The 18,704-nt window shown below is 41.9% G+C and overlaps 1 protein-coding gene across 1 annotated transcript in view; it reads right to left on the reverse strand.

Moving 5' to 3' along the window:
- CNTNAP2 (contactin associated protein 2) overlaps positions 1 to 18,704 on the reverse strand; it is a 1,295,029-nt gene that overhangs the window by 261,597 nt on the left and 1,014,728 nt on the right. Inside the window, exon 15 of the mRNA XM_059729349.1 lies at positions 17,455 to 17,582. Within this exon, the coding sequence (XP_059585332.1) occupies positions 17,455 to 17,582 (128 nt within the window). The remainder of the gene's footprint in view (positions 1 to 17,454; positions 17,583 to 18,704) is intronic.

An 18,704-nucleotide genomic window follows, 5' to 3' on the forward strand; every position in this document is an offset into this window, starting at 1 on the left:
TTGAAATGAAATCAAGTTGGGGTGTCTGAGAAGAGAAGCTCTATGTGGTATTACCCACACAAATGAGACTAGAAACAGTATGCATTCCTTTTACAGTTTTCTAAGTAGCGTTTTCCCTTTTCATACATTTTTCAATAAATGATAAGAGCTTAAAAGTTATACTGTACTTTTCCTCCCTCTCTTAAAATGAATCCTGAGATTAATATAGGCTTTTCTAGGTGTCTTAAAAAACAGGAGACTTATGGGAGTCATATCTTCCTCTTGCGTTTTTCTCTTCTGAGGCTTCCTGTATAGTGACTATCTAGAATATACAGCTTGGAAACCTGATACTTTTTATGGGATGAGGCATCTAGGACACTGCGCATTGTGGGGCTTAGCTACCCAGAGAAATCCTGAATGGCTGCCACTATTTGGGAGAAGACCAGAGGCCACATCTAGAAAATTTCTGCATGTGGGCAAAAGGTCATGGGCCATCTCCTTCCCCCAAATCTCTTGCAGAGACTGGGGTAAATGGTTACCAAAATATCTAGCTCCCTTATTAAAACAAGAGAAAAATGGCATTCTACTTCTCTCTTTTTTTTTACAACACTTCTTTTTGCCATGATAATCTGACCATCTGTTTATGGCTCTACTGATCTAGACTAATCCTGCCTGGATCATAAAGGTTTGTGTATATTTGTCTGTAAAATACCATTCACACTGCTACTAAATGTGTTTAATGACAAATAATTATAATAAATGATTATAGACATCAACCAAAACATTGTGGTATCATTATTTAAGATGGAGTGTTATGGCGAAATACTGCTCACTTTGGAATACAAGCTGTCAGAATGAGTTGGGAGGAATCCTTATGAGAAAGGGAAGACAAAGATGAGATAGGGAGAGGTGGTGGGAGAAGGTCCATTTTTAAACTTAAATAAAGGTAATAAAATATCTTCCTGAACTTTGCATTTCTATTCCATGATGACTTGTGATTTACCCAAACACTAGTTAGAAGAAATTCAGCTATTTAAGGGTCTTATTTATTAAGCTGTAATTAAAGCTAATCTAAAATCATCTAATTTCTTTCACCAATAAAGAGAAACCCAAAATGGGTTTTTGAATCTCAGCGGGGTCCTATTAAGTTTTTCTTTAGTTAATTTGTTCATCTATTTTGGCCATTTTAATTATTGGTCCTTTCCTAGTATGACCATTAAAAAATTACGTCATGGGATAAATAAAATGGTCAGGGGTAATGTGGCATACAGTAGGACCCACTGCCTCTCTTTTACCTTGGACTTCCTCACATCTTCCTTCAGTCATTCTCAATGTATTAAGAAAACTAATTTGGTGTAACATTAAAGTGACATTATAGACTAAGTGACAAAAATATCTCCCTTCTACTTTAGTTTGCATGTCCTTAAGCCTTTTCTGAGGTTTACTGATCAGTAGAGTGGAAATAGACAGGTCTAGAAAGTCACAGGGAGTTGAAAAATCTCTGTGTGCAAGTGAGTGTGAGTTGTACCACTTTACATAGCAATTCTGAATTTACTATCAGTTAAAAGGCCAAATGTGTATAATATACTTGTGTGACTTTAAACCACATGGTGCAACACACCATTCACTTTGAGACTCCTTGTCTTGCATCAATTTTCCGAATAATAAACCTACTCATTTTATGTGCTGTAGGTATTTTTCCCCTTCTTTTTCTTACATCGTACTCATATTTTTTTTACTTTAGGAAACCAGTAAGAAATTAATACACAGTATAATCACACAGATAGGAAACTGTTTGAAACAGTAATGAAAGTGTAACCTTAACAGGATTTAAATTTAATATGAGCAGCTACTCTGTCATCCCTTACACTAAAGAATCTTTACTTAAATTCCCCAGGAATTTGGATGCAATATTTAATGCCAAATGCTTCAGATATTTCTTTTTTACTTTAGAAAAATGGTGAAATTAAACTATAATATAATCATAAGGATAGAGGGTCAGCTAAAGGAAAGTTTAATAAAATTAGATCTTTAATTACATTTGAATTCTATACTTCTGAAATATGAAGCTCATATATTATCCGTGAAGCTACACAAACTTTTTCTTACCATAAGTGGGAAGAACAATTATAAATACTGGTGGGCATAAATATGTTCCCATTAGTGTTGTAAAAATATAGAAAGAACATGAATAAAAAAAATATTAGGGACTATGAATTTCAAACAAAGTATACTCTCTGGTTCATATCACAAAGTTCACCTGTATGTAGAATTATTTTTAGGTCAGATTTATTAATGTCAGATTTATGAAGGGCCAAATTCATATGCCCATTTGAAGCAGGTACAACTTGTCCAGATATATTGGGTCAAATTTACTGGTAATATAAACTTAAAAGAATATGGATATAATAAGTAAACATCTGTAACTTTAGTCTGATTTGTGTTCAGTAGATGTATAAAAAATGGGTGGGGCTGGAAGGTTTATATGCCAAAGAACAGGAGGCATGTCAGAGAAGTTGCTTATGAGAAGGTATGTATTAGAATTGCCACAATGATTTCATTTGATCTCCCTCTTCCTCACCATTACGTGCTTTTTATGTTTGCTTGTTTACCTGCCTTAAGGCTAAATTCACTCAATTCAAAGAGAAGAAATTTTGGCCCAAAGACATGTAAATTAAATTCATTTTGAACATCTACTGAATGCCAATGTGAATTATACCAATTTACTTCTAATATCTTCTTACACCTGTTTTTCCTCATTTAAGATTTGCCTTATAAATTAGAAAGTTATTTAAATCACTGCTGAATTTGATCATGGTTAGCTTCTTTCCATAAAAATGTAGAGGGGCAAAGATATATTAACAATTTTCTTTGTATTTTTGCTATAGTACTTTTTGCATGACACCTAGATCTAAGCAAAACTCATAGGCTATGTCCAAACAAGTAGGGACCTGTGGTTTGTGACACCACAAACTGCATGTGATGAATGTTAAAACATGTTCTATGATGCAAATTGGCAGTGCAGTGGCAAAATTTGCTACCGGGATTTCCTGGTAGCAAAAAAACGAAAACAAAAACAAACAAAACCCCGCAAAAAACCAAACAAACCTGACAACAGAAGCAGTGCAATGCACAGACAAAAAGTGTGTGCCAGCCCAAACGGAGGCCAGGCCATCCAGAGCAATGCTCTGGCTGTTGGCCAGGCTTCCGTGATGCCCAACTTGTGCCCCTGGTGCTCCAGCATGCCATCAGGACACAAGGTAAGACTACTGGGGCCAGCACAGGTGCTGGCCTCACCCTCCAGCTCTCCCTGGCTGAAGAGCCAGCAGTTTGCCTGTTGTGGGACAATTTGTCTCACAGTGAAGTGCACATGCAGGAGCATGCACTGAGACAATTTGTGCCACTGCAAATGCATGGCTCTGCTTGTCCAATTCTCCAATCTGCTAACGCCAGCATTGTTTATGTAAATAGATCAAAGTTGCATTAAAAATCTTGTGGAGATGGTCAGTCCCCCTGAGCAGGGGAGTCAATCATTGGCATACAGCTGGTGCAGATTGCTCTGCCTTCTTCTGTGCTAGCTGACTCCAGTCTAACATAAAGGGAAGGAAGAAGTTTTTTGAGAATACTTTAGAAGGAAGGCAAAGACAATCAGGGTTGAGAATGAGGCTTGGCAGTGTGGACCTGAGTTCTCCTGTGCCCAATACTCCTTGACCAGATGGCAGTGTTATGCATATGCCAGGGGTTTTCCAAATCAGTGTAATAGACTTGATAGCTCAGCTCCAAGGAAGAATTAGCATTAAATGACAAAAAGATTCAGTGTTCACTATTAGAAGAGCTGTATTCAGCAACCTAACAACAGTAATTTTAAAAGGTATTTTCTGCATTACTAGATACTTTTTGCACTGGTCATGGAGATCTATACTTCTTCCATCTATCTAAGTAATAATTTTCATTTTTCATTTACCATATTTGTTAAAATGTTAGATGAGGTTTTTCTCTCCAGTCAGCATGGGGGAAAAAACCCCCCACGTACAAAAGAGATGAGAAGGGAAGGCCCAAATAACCTCTTGCCCCATTTCTCTGCTTGTCCTCTGAAACCTCTTCCTTTAGCCCTCTGCTCCTTCTCTCATGCTTGCTATCAGCACAACTGCAACTCCAGCTCCGACTGGATTCCCCTCCCAGGCATGGAGCATGTGGAAGCTCCATCCCCTGCCTGGCTAATCAGAAGGACTGATGTTGCTGTGTGTCCCAGCACGAGCCACACTTCCACATGTTGCGCTCCCTGACCTGGGAGAGAATAGGGCCTGAGCAGTGTCTGATAGTAAGGGAGGAGAGAGAGAAAGAAGCAGAGACTGTGGGAAGATGAGGGGAAGGGGACTAGATTGTGGGGAACTGGGGGTAGGGGAAGCCAGTGGGGCAGAAGGAAGCCTGCACGGGGAAGAAGTGTGTGTGTGGTGGGGCAGATGGCAAAGGGGCCACCTAACACCCCCCCAGCCACTGCTTTTCCTGCAATAGCAGTCCGGAGGGGTGGGGGGAGGGGGGGAACACACGACGACTAATTTAAGACAATCCTCCAATAATTACATTTTATACCTAGAAAATTATAACATTTATAAATTTTCCATATATAGAATGTAATTATTGTGGGGTTGTCTTAAATTCAAGGTTGTCTTAGATTTGAGTAAATATGGTATTTCTGTCCCTTGTAATATTCTGTTATTCTTCTCCTGATGCTAAATTCAGACACACAATAGATTAATTTCAAGGGAGATACCTCTACAGTGATGTCATTCTTCTTGATGTGGTATCTTCCTTCTATTTATTTAGGATGAATAGCATACACGTTTGTTCAACTGCAATATGGTTTAATTTTTTTCCACTAAAGAAAAATATCTGTATCCTCTCATCCAATCCACAAATCAAATAACCAATCTGCAGTAATGATGCCTCAAAAACCTGAAAATGGGTCAGGAAGGCATTCAAGTCTGTCTTGTGAGTCAATGTGATTCATGTTAAACTTTGGTCATGCTACCAGTCTCTCCTGTGTGAATCCACTGAGGATTTGTATACAAAGTTTCAGCTCAGGGTGAAAACAGAGTTTTATAGTAGAAATTAGGCCTATTATCAGAGTACTATGAGCACTGAAATCATTAGTTCTAGTGATCCCATCTTGGGTTTTTATTTTTTAGAGGCAATATTTAAAAGAAGTCAGACCTATGAAGGTTGCTAGGAAAGGTTTTTCAGTTAATCCTATGTTATTTCACAGACTATTTCCCCTTAGTTTTCTTGGACAAAACTCCTTCCTTCAGTGAAACAAACACATTGTAATATGGGCAAGGTGTCAAGAAAGTTTAGCTCAAGTTGGGTGGAAGTGAGTAGAAGAGTAATCATCTTTTGGGATTAAAACATTACAGCTGGGCATGCTGCAGTGCTGGGGAAGCAACAGAACCCCAAATTCATTTGGAATCCAAGAAAGTTAGATCTTTCAGTCTTTCTTGTGGCAGTGTCCAGTTGGACCATAATTATCATAACGTAATTTTTGAAAATTTATATAAAGGACATGTCACCCTGAACTCTAATTTCCAGTTTATGTTATAAAGAATTCTTGTTTGATGAAATTACAGCTCTGCGAATTCTCTGCAGTACTTTTCCATTTTTTCTCAGTGTTTACTGATAGCAGTGAACTTGAATGAGAGTTCTAGACAGGCAAGAAAAGATCCTGACAACAACAAAACTAACAACCAAAAAAAAAAAAAATCAACAAAAATCTGCAGTACTTGCTTTATGGTTTTTTAAAAAGAAGGATAAATATATGTAATGGAAGCAATAAAAGGACACACTCTTTACTTCTGCTTTCGGCTCCTTGTGCATAGTTCACTGTACAAAGGAAATTGTCTATTTTTATGCAGCTTAATGGTATACAAATCTCCTATCTCCAAGGTGGGTAGTATTTTATCCACACTTCTGGTTTTGAGGAACTAGTAATAGAACAGATATTTCAGTGTGCCAGGTTACCAAGCTGTGCAAACTTTTAAGAATTAAGAAGGGATTATACCTGGAAATATGCAGGCACTATCTAAAACAAGGGTGGACAAAGTTCAGCCCGCAGCCCAGATCTGGCCGGCAGTGGACTCCATTTCTCAGCAGCCCCTGCCCACATGGCTGGGGCTGGTCTCCATGGAGACCTCAGCCGCAGCTGCACTGTGATAGTGCAAGGCTGGGGTTCCCATGGAGACCAGCACCAGCCGTGCTGGCAGCGTATACAGCAGAGCAGGGCAGGGGCTGCTCAGGAGCCACTGGGATCTTGCAGCAGGGGCACCTTGGTCTGGGGCCAGGGCACAGCTGCGATCTGCATCTTGCATGCTCCAGGCTGGGATGTGTAGGCAGTGGATCATGGCTCTGCCCCGGCTGGGGACCAGGCTGTCACCACTGCAAGGACCTGGGGCAGAGCCATGATCCACTGACTGCGCACCCCTTCCTGGAGCATACAGGCTGCAGATCATGGCTCTGCCCTGGCCCTGGACCAAGCTTACCCCGCCGCAGAATCCCAGCAGCTCCAGAGCAGTCCCCTGCCCTGCTCTGCCCTGCACCTTGCCAGCGTGGCTGGGGCTGGTCTCAATGGCAACTCCAGCCTTGTACTATCATAGTGCAGCTGGGGTCTCCAAGGAGACCAGCCCCAGCCATGCGGGCAGGGGCTGCTAAGAAATGGAGTCCACTGCTGGCCAGATCTGCCATTTTACCCACCCCTGATCTAAAATGTATACCTGACAAATATTAGAAGAAATTCAAGTTATATTTAATAATCTGAGTATATTATGCTGCACAAAATAGGGTTTGAGGTGAACAGAAAGAGCTAGGCATTAATTGTGGGAGATGAATTTTAATTAGCCTTTAAAGAACTGTAGCCAAGTGAACCTATTTAGTGAGAAAGTTTGAGCAGTGTGACCTACCAAGTCTTACTTTTTCTCATGACCCTCTGAAGGAAACAGCTTGATATTGAAGAATAAACAGAGCAATTCTGGATGGCAGAAAGAGTATGACAAGGAACATGCGGCTTATGTGAACATTGACAAAGAGCGCCTATGTGTGTGCCTGTGTTTGGGGACTTTGATTGTGACCAATTTCCACATCTGTATGCCCTGTCTAAATGCTGCCTCACCATTCCACTGAACTCAGTGAACACTGAGCATGCCATCTCAGTGTACGGACAAGTGTGCACCCCGCAGAGACAGAGAACATCAGCAACAACTGCTGCTGGATGCTGCATACTAGCATTTAACAGCTAGCATGAATTGCCCGTCTCAAGCTTAACATTGAGTAAACTTCTTTTTATAATGCCATTTAATAAAGTATAGTGATGATATTCATTACAATTCATGTTTTATATAGCTTTAATTTCATAAGACATTTCAATTTAGGGTTTAATTCAGTGCTTAGATTGCTTAATAATGTTTCCATGAATGGCTTCTGTGGGCCTAATCAGGGTAATTAAGATGCAGTTTTGGGCCATCTGCCATTCTACAGTGAGGGGTGGACTGCTGGGGCCCCTTGGCCAATCACAGGCATGGGGGGGTGGTGCTGCTGCAATAAACCCATGAAAATGGTGGCTGGTCCTGCAATCTGCCTGCTAAATTGGCTGCCTGCTTCTTTGATTTGGCTAGGTCCCTACCTATTATAAATTGTTGCTTAGCTGGGATACCTAACAAGGTAACATTGTAATCTACAGTGACACAACAGCTGGCCAGATTAGTCAACACAATGCATATCATGTTAAAGACCTGACTCAGATGGAACCTGGGATCCAAGCAAATGATATGTTATAAGTAGACAGAGATGAGAAAGGAGTGACAATATAGCTAACAGATCACTTGGCAGCTCTGGTTTGATTAAATGAGGCTTCCTTTTATTAATTTAATTCATAGTATATAAATTTGTTTAGGAGGTTTTCCTGGGATACAAAAATATTGTGCACAATGCCAAGTGAAGCATACAATGCTACATCATGAAACAGAACTGGTAAACTTAAACTTGGTAGGAGGGAAGAGAAGGGATGGGGTTCCATGTAAAAACTGGTTGATACAAACAGGAACAGATTTACTGTTCCTGGGAAGACTTAAGTTTAATGAACCTCTGTATATCTAATAAATGCCTCTCCCATCTGGGAAATGATGAAAACGGACGTAGCATGAACATATGAATCAGTGAGCTTATTTTATATGATGGCTAATGGGGAAGCTTGTTACAAAGCTCGGTTATTGATCTGTACATATCAGGTACTGTATCTAAGGAATACAAATACATACCTGGCCCAGGAAGCAGCATTGCGAGGATCTTTTTTGAAGTCTAAAAAGAGTGATCATAGTGCAAACCAACTGTCAGAATAAAACTCATGTATCCAGAGCCCATAAACTATTTATTAGGCCAACAATATTAAAATCTTCCAAAAGGAAATGCAAGATTCAAACAACATGAGTAATATTCTGCAATGAAAGAAACAAAATATCAAAGCATGCCAGGAATAATGAAGAAGTACAGTAAAAATCAATGAATAAAAGAACTCATGGTATGTTTCCCTGGAGAACACAAGGACTCAATGAACTGGTGTAGGAGCAAGGTTTTGATTGTTCCCGAATTTCTATAATCTGTCAAGGGGAGTTTTTTTCCCCTGTCATTGTGAATTCCACATTAAACAATGCTGCTGTTGGACTTCATGGACTCTTAAGTACTCCTTCCTCCCCATTTCAAAGATGATGGAATAAGCACCCAAGGTGAGCCATGGCTCAGAAATAAAAAAGACTCATGAAGAGAGTTAAAACCAGACACTAGAAGAAATGAAAAAATATAAATCTGAAATGTGAAAAAACCACCATGCCTTAAATTCTCTCCTCCCTTTTCACAGAAACAGTACAAAAGGGAAAAGGACTCAGGAAAAAGAACAAATCTGGAAGTGGGGTAGTGATTCTATTCCCCTCAGGGCCAGAAGTAGAAAAGGCTTCATGAAATCATAATCCTTTGATTGTGTCTACTTATTTTCCAAACTCCCAGAAAAAGCTATCCTTGGCAATCTTACTAATATGCAAATCCCCAGCTGCCAAAGGTGTCCACAGAGGGGTGCTGATTAGCGATGCTGTCTTAAATGGTGCCAAAGATCACAAAACTAATTAGTGTATACATCTTTGTAGACTGTACCACAGATAGCCCAAAACTTTGTATCCAAACTGCCCATTTTTAGTTTTTAAGTTAATCTTAGCTTCATGCCTACATTTTGTGGCCCATATATTCAGGCGGAGTCACCTTCCCATTGCAAAGCCAAAAGAAATCCACCATGGTACATTCCTGAAAACACAGACCTTGCCAAATGCCAAATTTGATTTGAAGATGGGGCTTGATATGATCATAGGATCAATGGAAAGTAGAGCTGGCAGGGACTTCAAGAACTCATCTAGTCCAACCTCCTGCTCAAGGCAGGATCATCCTTGACTAAGCAATCCCAGTTAAATGTCTGTCTAACCTGAGGGGGAATGGGGGGCAGGGCAGGGGAACACAGCCCGTGGACCAGATCCAGAGAGCCAATTGATTTTATCCAACCCATGGGTGGGCAGGATGGGCAACAGCACTGTGTGGCAGGCACTGGGTGAGCTACACTCAGAGCATACCTCTGCTGATGAGCAGCATGGGTGGCAGCTCCAGCTCTGGCCTCTGCTGGTGCCACAGGGGACACTGGGCAGAAGCAACCCTACCCACCTGCCCACCCAGCAATGCATGGTGGCCTGCGAGATGGAGTCTGGCCTGCCCATGGCCTGCAGGGCCAGACTCTATCTCCCAGGCGCCACAGGGGATGATGGGCGGAAGCAGCCCTGCCCACCTGGCATTGTGTGGCACCAGCTGAGGCCACAGCTGCTGCTGCTGCTGCTGCTGCCTGAGCCACCTGCCAGGAGAGGCAGGGGCCTGAGCATGGCTCACCCAGGGCCTGCTGTATGGTGCTGGGTGGGCGAGTGAGGCTATTTCTATCCAGCTTCCCCAACAGTGCCTGGGAGATGAAGTCCAGCCCCATAGGCCCTGGGTGAGCCACACAGACCCTGGTCTCTGCTGGCAGGTGGTGCCTGAGGATTGGAGCCAGAGGATGCAGAGGTGAAGCCAGAGGATTGAATCTCCCAGGTGCCACAGTGGATGCTGGGCAGAAGCAGTCCTGCCCACCCAGCATTGTGGGGCAGTCCCTGGGTGAGCTGTGCTCAGGTCGTTTTGGCTCCAGCTCTGGCCACTGTGTAGTGCTGTGTGAGTGGGCAGGCTGGGCTGCTTCCCCCAGCACCTGCCTGAGTCTGGCAGCCCCTGCCCGCAGTGGATAGAGCCTGGCCATGGGCCTCCATGCTGTCCTGTCCTGCCCCACCACCAGGACTCCTGGGAACTACAGGGTCTGGGGGAGGGTGTGCGTGCATGTGCCAGGAGCCCTGATGGTGGGGCAACACAGCCTGGAAGTCTAGGGCCAGGCTACATCCCCCCTGCCCCTGCGGACACAGCCTACAGGTGCCAGCTCTGGGTTCTGGGTGGGGATGGGGAGAGAGTGAGCTGGGGCTTGGGGAGTATGTGCCCTCGTGTGTGTGTGTATGTGTGTGTGTGTGTGCATGCACATGTGCATGGCTTTCAACAGCTTACCAAAACTCATTAAGCAGCCGTTCAGCCCAAATAATTGCCCATCCCAGGTGTAACCAGATTTTGATAACTTCTGGGGATGAAGATTCCAAAACTTCTCTAAGCAGTTTGTTCCAGTGCCTGACCATCCTCATAGTCAGAAAATTCTCCCTAATCTCCAATCTATATTTCTTCTATTGCAGTTTGAAATAATTGCTCCAAATTCTGCCCCCACACCCACAGAAGAAAGTCTTTCTTCATCTTTTTTATAATCAACCACACTTCAGGATCAAATCTCTCCTCAGTCTTCTTTTCTCTAGACTTTGCCAAATTCTTCCAGACTTTCCTTATAGGTCATGTTTCCCAGGCCTCTAATAATTTTTGTCACTTTCTGCTGTGGTTCTACTCTACCTTTCTTTCTGCTTCTGGTAAAGTGCACAATGCCTTTGAGAAAGAAACTCACACTGTGTAAATTCTCTCCAAATACCCCCATTGTTAGCTAATCACAATTTAAAGCAAGCCCTCATGATTGTGGAATGCAAAGATTACAATGGAAATTGCTTTCTCCTCTCCCAGGTCTGTATTAAATACCAGAGCACAACGCACCTACTTGTGTGACCAAGGAATAACACTTGATGATCCCTCCCAGTCCTGGCTTGAAGTCTGGATGTGATATCATGCTGGGACCATACTGTATTTACTTGAATAGAAGATGACCCTGATTATAAGATGATCCCCCAATAATTAGATTTTATATATGAAAATTTTATAAATGTGTTATAATTCCATGTATAGAGTCTAATTATTTGAAGTTTGTCTTGAATTTGTCCCCTTTTCACTTTTACAGCAGGGAAAATAAATCTTGGGGGTCAGGTAGTACCTTTTGTTCTCTGCTTCCCCTCTTTTTTTTCCCCCAGCAGCCCCTTTCCCCTCTCCTCACTGTCAAGCCCTGTTCTCCTTGAGCACATGGAAGTGAGGAAGAAATTTAAAAACAATGACCTTGAAATTAAACATAGCTGTAGCAATTTGCATGTAGTACCCATGCACTTTGTTCAACCAGAGTTGATGCATATCACTTTTGTTTGAACCTGCTACCAGTTACAACACAGGTATTCCATAAATACACTTTGAGTAGCACTTTGGCACCTACTCATATGTACTACAAAGTATGCAGGATATTAGTCCAAAGCCAAAGGCTCATGATATACCACATAGTTCATTGGGCTGGGCCTCACCAAAATCAAAGCATTTCAAGCCATGGTGATCCCACAGCTGAAAACTGCTATGTATGTGTATTCCAGATATTGCCCCCCTCTCCCCTCCCCCTGCCCCCCCAGGATCCATGTGCTAATTACCCCTACTCATGACTGGAACTGGGTGTTCTTGAATCCTGGGATGCTCCAAAAATGTATATGCAGATGAGCCGAAGGGCAACTTGGTCTGGATCCACCTCATGGAGGCCAGGGTCGCACTAACCATATGAACCAGTCTGAGAGAGGGCGCAACAGAAGGATTTTTGATTAAATGTTTGGGGCCCCATTTCATGATGCACTTAAGGCTGGTTAAGAAACATGAATAATCATTGGAAATGGGAAAGAAAGGTACATCTCAGCTGTGGGAATGGAGAGGAAATCAAAAGGTATGCAATGTTGTGGCTCACTATGACTTGAGAGTTGGTGATGAGGGGGGCTGTGGTTAATGAGCACTAAAATATGTCTTATTCAGATGGGCTGCACTAACCTATTCTTGTGGTAGGTTTCTATCAGCATATTTGCCCAGTGTAGGCCATGTGGCTGCATTAAATCAACTTCATCGTTGGTTTCCATTGCTGAACACATACTGCTTTTGGCAGCAGTTTAATGAGAGACAATGTATTAAGTGAGATTTTCTTGCATGCAATTATAAGATGAGGAGTCTCCCTCTCCCCATGCTATTGGGGAGGGGAGAACCTCATTGTGTATTTGAGTAAATATGGTATTTAGCAAAATTCATATCCTAGAGATGCATCTCTTCCCCTGAAAACTGGATAAGTCTACTCTAGCATTTGACTGCCATTTAGAAAACCTAAAACAATACTGAGAAACACTCTTCAACACTAAGCTGACAAAACAGGAGAGAGAGAGAGAGAGAGAGAGATTAGCTATTTTATCCAAGATACAAGCTCTGCCCTGAGCAAGAGCCACTGGATTTTTGCCACACAGACCAGATGGATAGATATATGAGTGTTCAGAACTAGTTGGAGGACTACTGTGAGATTTTACAATAAGAAAATTCTTAGAGAGGAGAGGGGAATGTTGTTGACTACTTTTATATTGTAGATTTTTTTGTGGCTCAGTGACAAATAGGAAGAAATTATTTTGAAACCCAAAGATGAATAAATCATGCATGACAAAAGTTTCTAATTTATTTTTTAGCAATGCAAACAGCAGTCTCCACTGGACCATGAATCAAGGGACTGGAGCAATGAAATGCTCAACAATGTGACCAAGGGTAAATCTGCATTTCAAAGAAGAGCCTCAATCTAGCGACATCTGCTACAAAGGAGGAATTACACTGGACAGTATATGTTTTGCATTCCCAATGTTTCTCACCTTATGCTATAAACCTAAGAATTTAAGACAAACAGAAGTGCCGTAGATATGCTACATAGAGGGGCTGGGTAAAACTTAATGGGAACACTGGAATGATTTTGGACTTGGACTGTAATTCTGGCTTGGATCATGAAACAGTAGTGGAAGCTTTGAATAACATTTCCCTTTTGGTATTTTAGAAAACAGCTTCCTAAATAAATTGGTTTGGAATAAGAAAGATATCTCCCCAGAAAATCCTTGCCTCTTGCATAATTCCTGGACCATCATGGCTACAACATCACTCTTAACACTATCAACTTGATCCCAGGACAGTTTCTTCAAATTGCTTTTAGAGGCCAGATGAATGAGTGATTATCAGGGACACCCCCCTCAATCACTTGAGGAAGAGAAGGAGGAGGAGGAGATAGTAAGTGGAGCACATAGTTCTGTGTCATTTTATTGGCACCCAGATGCAAGTATGTGCTATGTGTGTTGCTGAGAATGCTAGGGAGCAAAGAAGTGATGGGAGTGGGGCCAGGGTGGGGGGGTGGGGGAGCTAAAGAATGTGATAAGCCCTAAACACTATAGGCTGCATTCAAGTTTCATGGTATGCTAGGCCCTAATTGAAAACAAAGACTTAGAAGTAATGTACCCTAACACTTTTTATCTAGACCAAATATTCTCAGCCACAGTGCCATGGCACCCTGGGTTGCAATGAGTCTCTTTCAAGGGTGCTGAGGCACAGGTGCTGTGACCAACTGAAACTGCTCCCATTCCTCATTTTCTAGTAGTTGTGTGCGTGTGTGTGTGTGTGGGGTGGGGGGGGGAGGTGCTCCTGCCTCCATTAGGTTTATCTGCCCCTTTCCTACTGCAGTCACTTCCTAGTGCCACCCTGCACAGGCCCCCTGGAAATGTTTCTAAATTCAGAATAGTTATGAAGGTAAAAAAGGTTGAGAACCACTGACCTAGACCACGGTCTGGGTGGACATCACTGTTAACATTTTGGAATAGGGCGGGGGGGGGGGGAGGACTGATTTCTTTTTTTCCTTTCTTTTCTTTTTTTTTTGTCTGGTTGTTTTGAGTTTTTTTTGTATGGTTGTTTTCCTCCTGAAGGCCCCGCAGGTACTCTTGGGTTCCTGAAGCATATATACAAATATACTGTTGTAGGCTAAAGCATCCCACTGTACCTCAGCCCAAGTGTCCAACCCTTTTGTCTTCTAATTCAATGTGGAGATCAGTTCTGTAGTTTGATCCCCTGCAACTTTCAGGGACAGCTCTGCCTGTTTCTACTGTCTCAGGTCAGGTCTGGGTGAAGTGTTAGGGGGCATCTATGGAGCACACAAGAAAGAAAACTTATTTTGGCATTTCAGTGAGAATGGAAGTTCTGTTTTGACTGGTTCTAACCCCTGGCAAAGTGAAGAGAGAAAGAACCAGTAGCATACCTATAGGCTGGGGAACTTCCTTCTCATCAGCATAGAGGCAGAAAGGGATCTTGGAGTCATTATTGATTCCAAGATGAACATGGGCCATCAATGTGAGGGCACGGTCAGTAAGGCCAACCACACTTTGTCATGCATCCACAGATGCATCATGAACAGGTCCAAGGAAGTGATCCTGCCCCTCTATACAACATTGGTCAGGCCGCAGTTGGAGTACTGCATCCTGTTCTGGGCACTGCACTTCAGGAGGGATGTAGCCAGCATCGAGAGGGTCTAGAGGAGGGCCACTTACGTGGTCAGGGGGCAGCAGGGCAGGCCCTACAAGGAGAGGCTATGGGAGCTGAACCTCTTCAGCTTCCACAAGAGAAGGCTGAGAGGGGATCTGGTGGCCATCTATAAACTTACCGGGGGGGGGGGGACCAGCGGGGAACGGGAGAGGCCCCGTTCCCCCAAGCACTACCAGGAATAATGAGGAATAACAGCCACAAGTTGATTGAGAGTAGGTTCAGGCTAGACATCAGGAGGCACTACTTCACAGTCAGGGAGGCTAGGATCTGGAACCAACTTCCAAGGGAAGTGGTGCTCGCTCCAACCTTGGGGGGTCTTCAAAAGGAGGCTAGATAATCACTTAGCTGGGGTCGTATGATCCAGCATTCATTCCTGCCCATGGCAGGGGGATGGACTTGATGATCTGCTCAGGTCCCTTCTGACCCTAACAACTATGAAACTATGGAACAGTATCTCTTCACCCTGACCAGCGTATAACAGGAATGGGAACAAAGAAGAATCTTGGAGTCAAGAGGGATACATAAGATGACAGGATGACATTTCTAGAGCTGTGGCTTGGTCAGGAATTTAAGGTGAGCACCCAACTCCTACAATAGTATGAGTCTGGATTTTTATTAATGATAAGTAGGTGGGATATTCAGTCTATTCAGATGGAAAATTCCTGCCGTTGCTTCAAAATAGTATATGGCTATAGAAGAAAATACAAAAAACTCTGCAGGATGAGCTTTGTGGAACTATATATCAATCCTAATAGTTAAATCAAACATGAGATCATATATAATGCAAATGAAGTGTTAGGAATTCATCCACTTTCCAAATAGCTGTTTAGTTCATCCATGTTCCAATAACCAGTATTATTTGCTATTTGCAAACATTTACTTAGATAGAGTTTTGCTCATTCTAATGTTTTTGGAATGGATATGTGGATTTGTATTTTGATATAAAAATCACATTTGCCATAGGAAGAAGTGTATGTGTGTATGAGAAAGAGTATTTGCTGTTCATTATTTCTTATTCATCATTTATAATAACTGGTTACAAAAATATCAGTCATCTAATCAGGGCTAGAATAACATGGGAATCAAGGGATCATTCAGACATCACAAATAAGAAATAGTGAATAGCTTTAGTGAGCAGTTTGCAAACACCATATTTAATTTGCTTGAACTCATTCATCACAATAATTAACAGAAACAAAAAGAAAATTAACACAAGCCAGGAAAAAAAATCACTAAGAGAAAAACAGGTTAGCTGTATCCAACAGTACCACAGAAAGCAATGGTTGGAGGTTTACAGTATGGGAATGGCTCTGGGTCCTATTCTTGGCTCTGCCAGTGCTCTGATCAGCATAGGCAAGCTGTTTCCCTTTCATTTACATTATTCTCATCATTCCTATCTAACAGATAAGGTAAATAATGATATCCTCTTCCATGAGATACTTAAGGTGAAGTTACATGCTATACTTTTATATTAAGGGCACTTAAAACATGAGCATCTGTGTTAAAGCTTGTTAAGAGCCCTCTGAGCATCACAAAGTTATGCAACTTCAGGTGAGGGTTTACTCTCCATTGTACTACCTAACTAGTGTTAGGGCAACTTGAATCTGCTCCATGGAGATAAAATTAACAAATTTCAGTCCTCCAGTGTCCCAGGATGCACTGCTCCCAGGCCCTCCCTCCGCCAACCCAGAACAGTGATATAGCCCAGGTGTCTTGGCTCCTAGCCATGTCCATGCTTGCCAGCCCTCTAATGGCAAGTCAGAGCTGTGCAGGCAAGAAATGATATTAACTCTTAATGTATGGTGTAACTTTAACACTGCTTAACATTCCACCCATTTAGTATAACGTGTAACTTCAATGTATAACTTTGCGTTACAATGTGTAACTAAGTATAATGTGTAACTTCACCCTTAGAAATCTACACATCAAGTTAGAAAGTGCATATCCACAACTCAATGCTCAGGCTCAGAACCAGGAATGGTTACAAAAAAACACCTGTTGGCTTATATGGTATCATCGAGATAAGATGATACTTGATAGCAATAACGTCTAACTTTATACAGCTGTGACTTGAGTTTATAGTAAGGTATTTAGCCACAATGCTACTGTTTATACGTCTATAAACTTAGTTTATGATGATATAAATAGCAATGCTAATGGCCTTAACAGCAACACTCAACAGCATCACAGCTGTTGAGTGCCACTCTCATGCAATTTGTATTACTGTTTATATCAGTAATGGGATGTTTATATCATCACAAACCTAGCTAGGTAGTCAAAGGTGCCTCATATACCATACAAGAAAGATGAAGACCCACATTTTAGATGTAAAGCTAAGCCTTTATAGTGATGTTTTTATGGTCAGAATTTCTCAACACATCTTGGATTCCGCTAGGAAAAAGCTCTTAATAGACTATTTATTTGCCAATATACAGAGGAAGAGATGACTAACATTTTACCATGTACCAAAAGTACTGTGAGATACCCCCCCCCCACACACACACACGCACACAAAACAAACAAACAAAAAAGCCCCAACAACTAACTTACGGTCTCCTTGACAGCGCACAGGACCCACAGTTATTTTAGCTTCAGATCCAGGTCGGTCAATATCTCCAACCACTACTTGACTCACGGGTAGATGTTCTTTGTAAGATAAGAGCCCAGTGTCTTTTCTCCTGAATCACATAAAAAAAGAAACAATAATTGTGATATGGGTATAGGGAAATCTTTGTTCAGTGTGAAAGTGGCTATTGTACAGTGACTGATAACTAGAAGAATAAATAGTCCCAGGAAGCAATAATTAAACCAATAATTTGTTACGCTTTAAGGTCTGTCTTAAATCACAGAAGCTTGCTTAAATATCTTATTACAGTATGTACTTTTGTATATCAAATATATTCATTTCAGCTAAGAAAACCTCTCCAGAATACTTTTACTGCGTTTTTCATTTGTTTTCTAAAGTTTAGTAAATGTAATGCTTCTAGAGGGTACCAAATTGACTACCCTATAAAGCAAAGTCGTGTGTTTACATACAGTGGATCTCACAAGAATAGGTAGCCATAGTTTCTCCATATGTTTAGCATATCTACCCCAACCCTTTTCATTAAGAGCACATCTCTTTGTTCACCAGAGCTCCCCAACACACGTTCAAGAGTAAATTGGATGCTTATCTTGCCGGGATCCTATGACCCCGGCTGACTTCCTGCCCTCAGGCAGGGGGCTGGACTTGATGTTCTTCCGAGGTCCCTTCCAGCCCTGATGTTGATGAAATCTATGAAATCTAGAGAGGGGTATACCTATTTAATCCTTGGTTGACAAATGTGCCTATTTTGGAGAGGAAGGATTTCCCATTTAAAGAAGAAATGGAAGGATAGCAGCAACTCATTTTACACAGGAAACCAATCAGTAAGGCAGCTTTTAGTCACAGCCAGCCTTCACTACCTTTGAACTAAATAATTTTCACTTCACTTCTGGAATTGACCACAGCCCACACCTACTCACACAACAGTTGTGTGTGGATTGTTTAGCTTGCTGTTTTGCCAATACCCCCAAGAGACATTCTTTTTGGTCCCAGTTGTGACTGCTTAGTGCTCTCACACAGCTTACACCTTTCAGAAGCATTACATTTACTAAAGCTTTAGAGACCAAACAAAAAACTCAATGGAAGTGTTCTTGAGAATCTTCTTGGCTGAAATGAATGTGTTTATCACCCAAAAGTACATACAGTGATAAGGTATTTAAGCAAACTGATGTAATTTAAGAGCTTAAAAGGGCAACGTTTTCTAGGATCCTTACAG

Source organism: Alligator mississippiensis, chromosome 5, assembly GCF_030867095.1.
Source record: "Alligator mississippiensis isolate rAllMis1 chromosome 5, rAllMis1, whole genome shotgun sequence".
Taxonomy (NCBI): domain Eukaryota; kingdom Metazoa; phylum Chordata; order Crocodylia; family Alligatoridae; genus Alligator; species Alligator mississippiensis.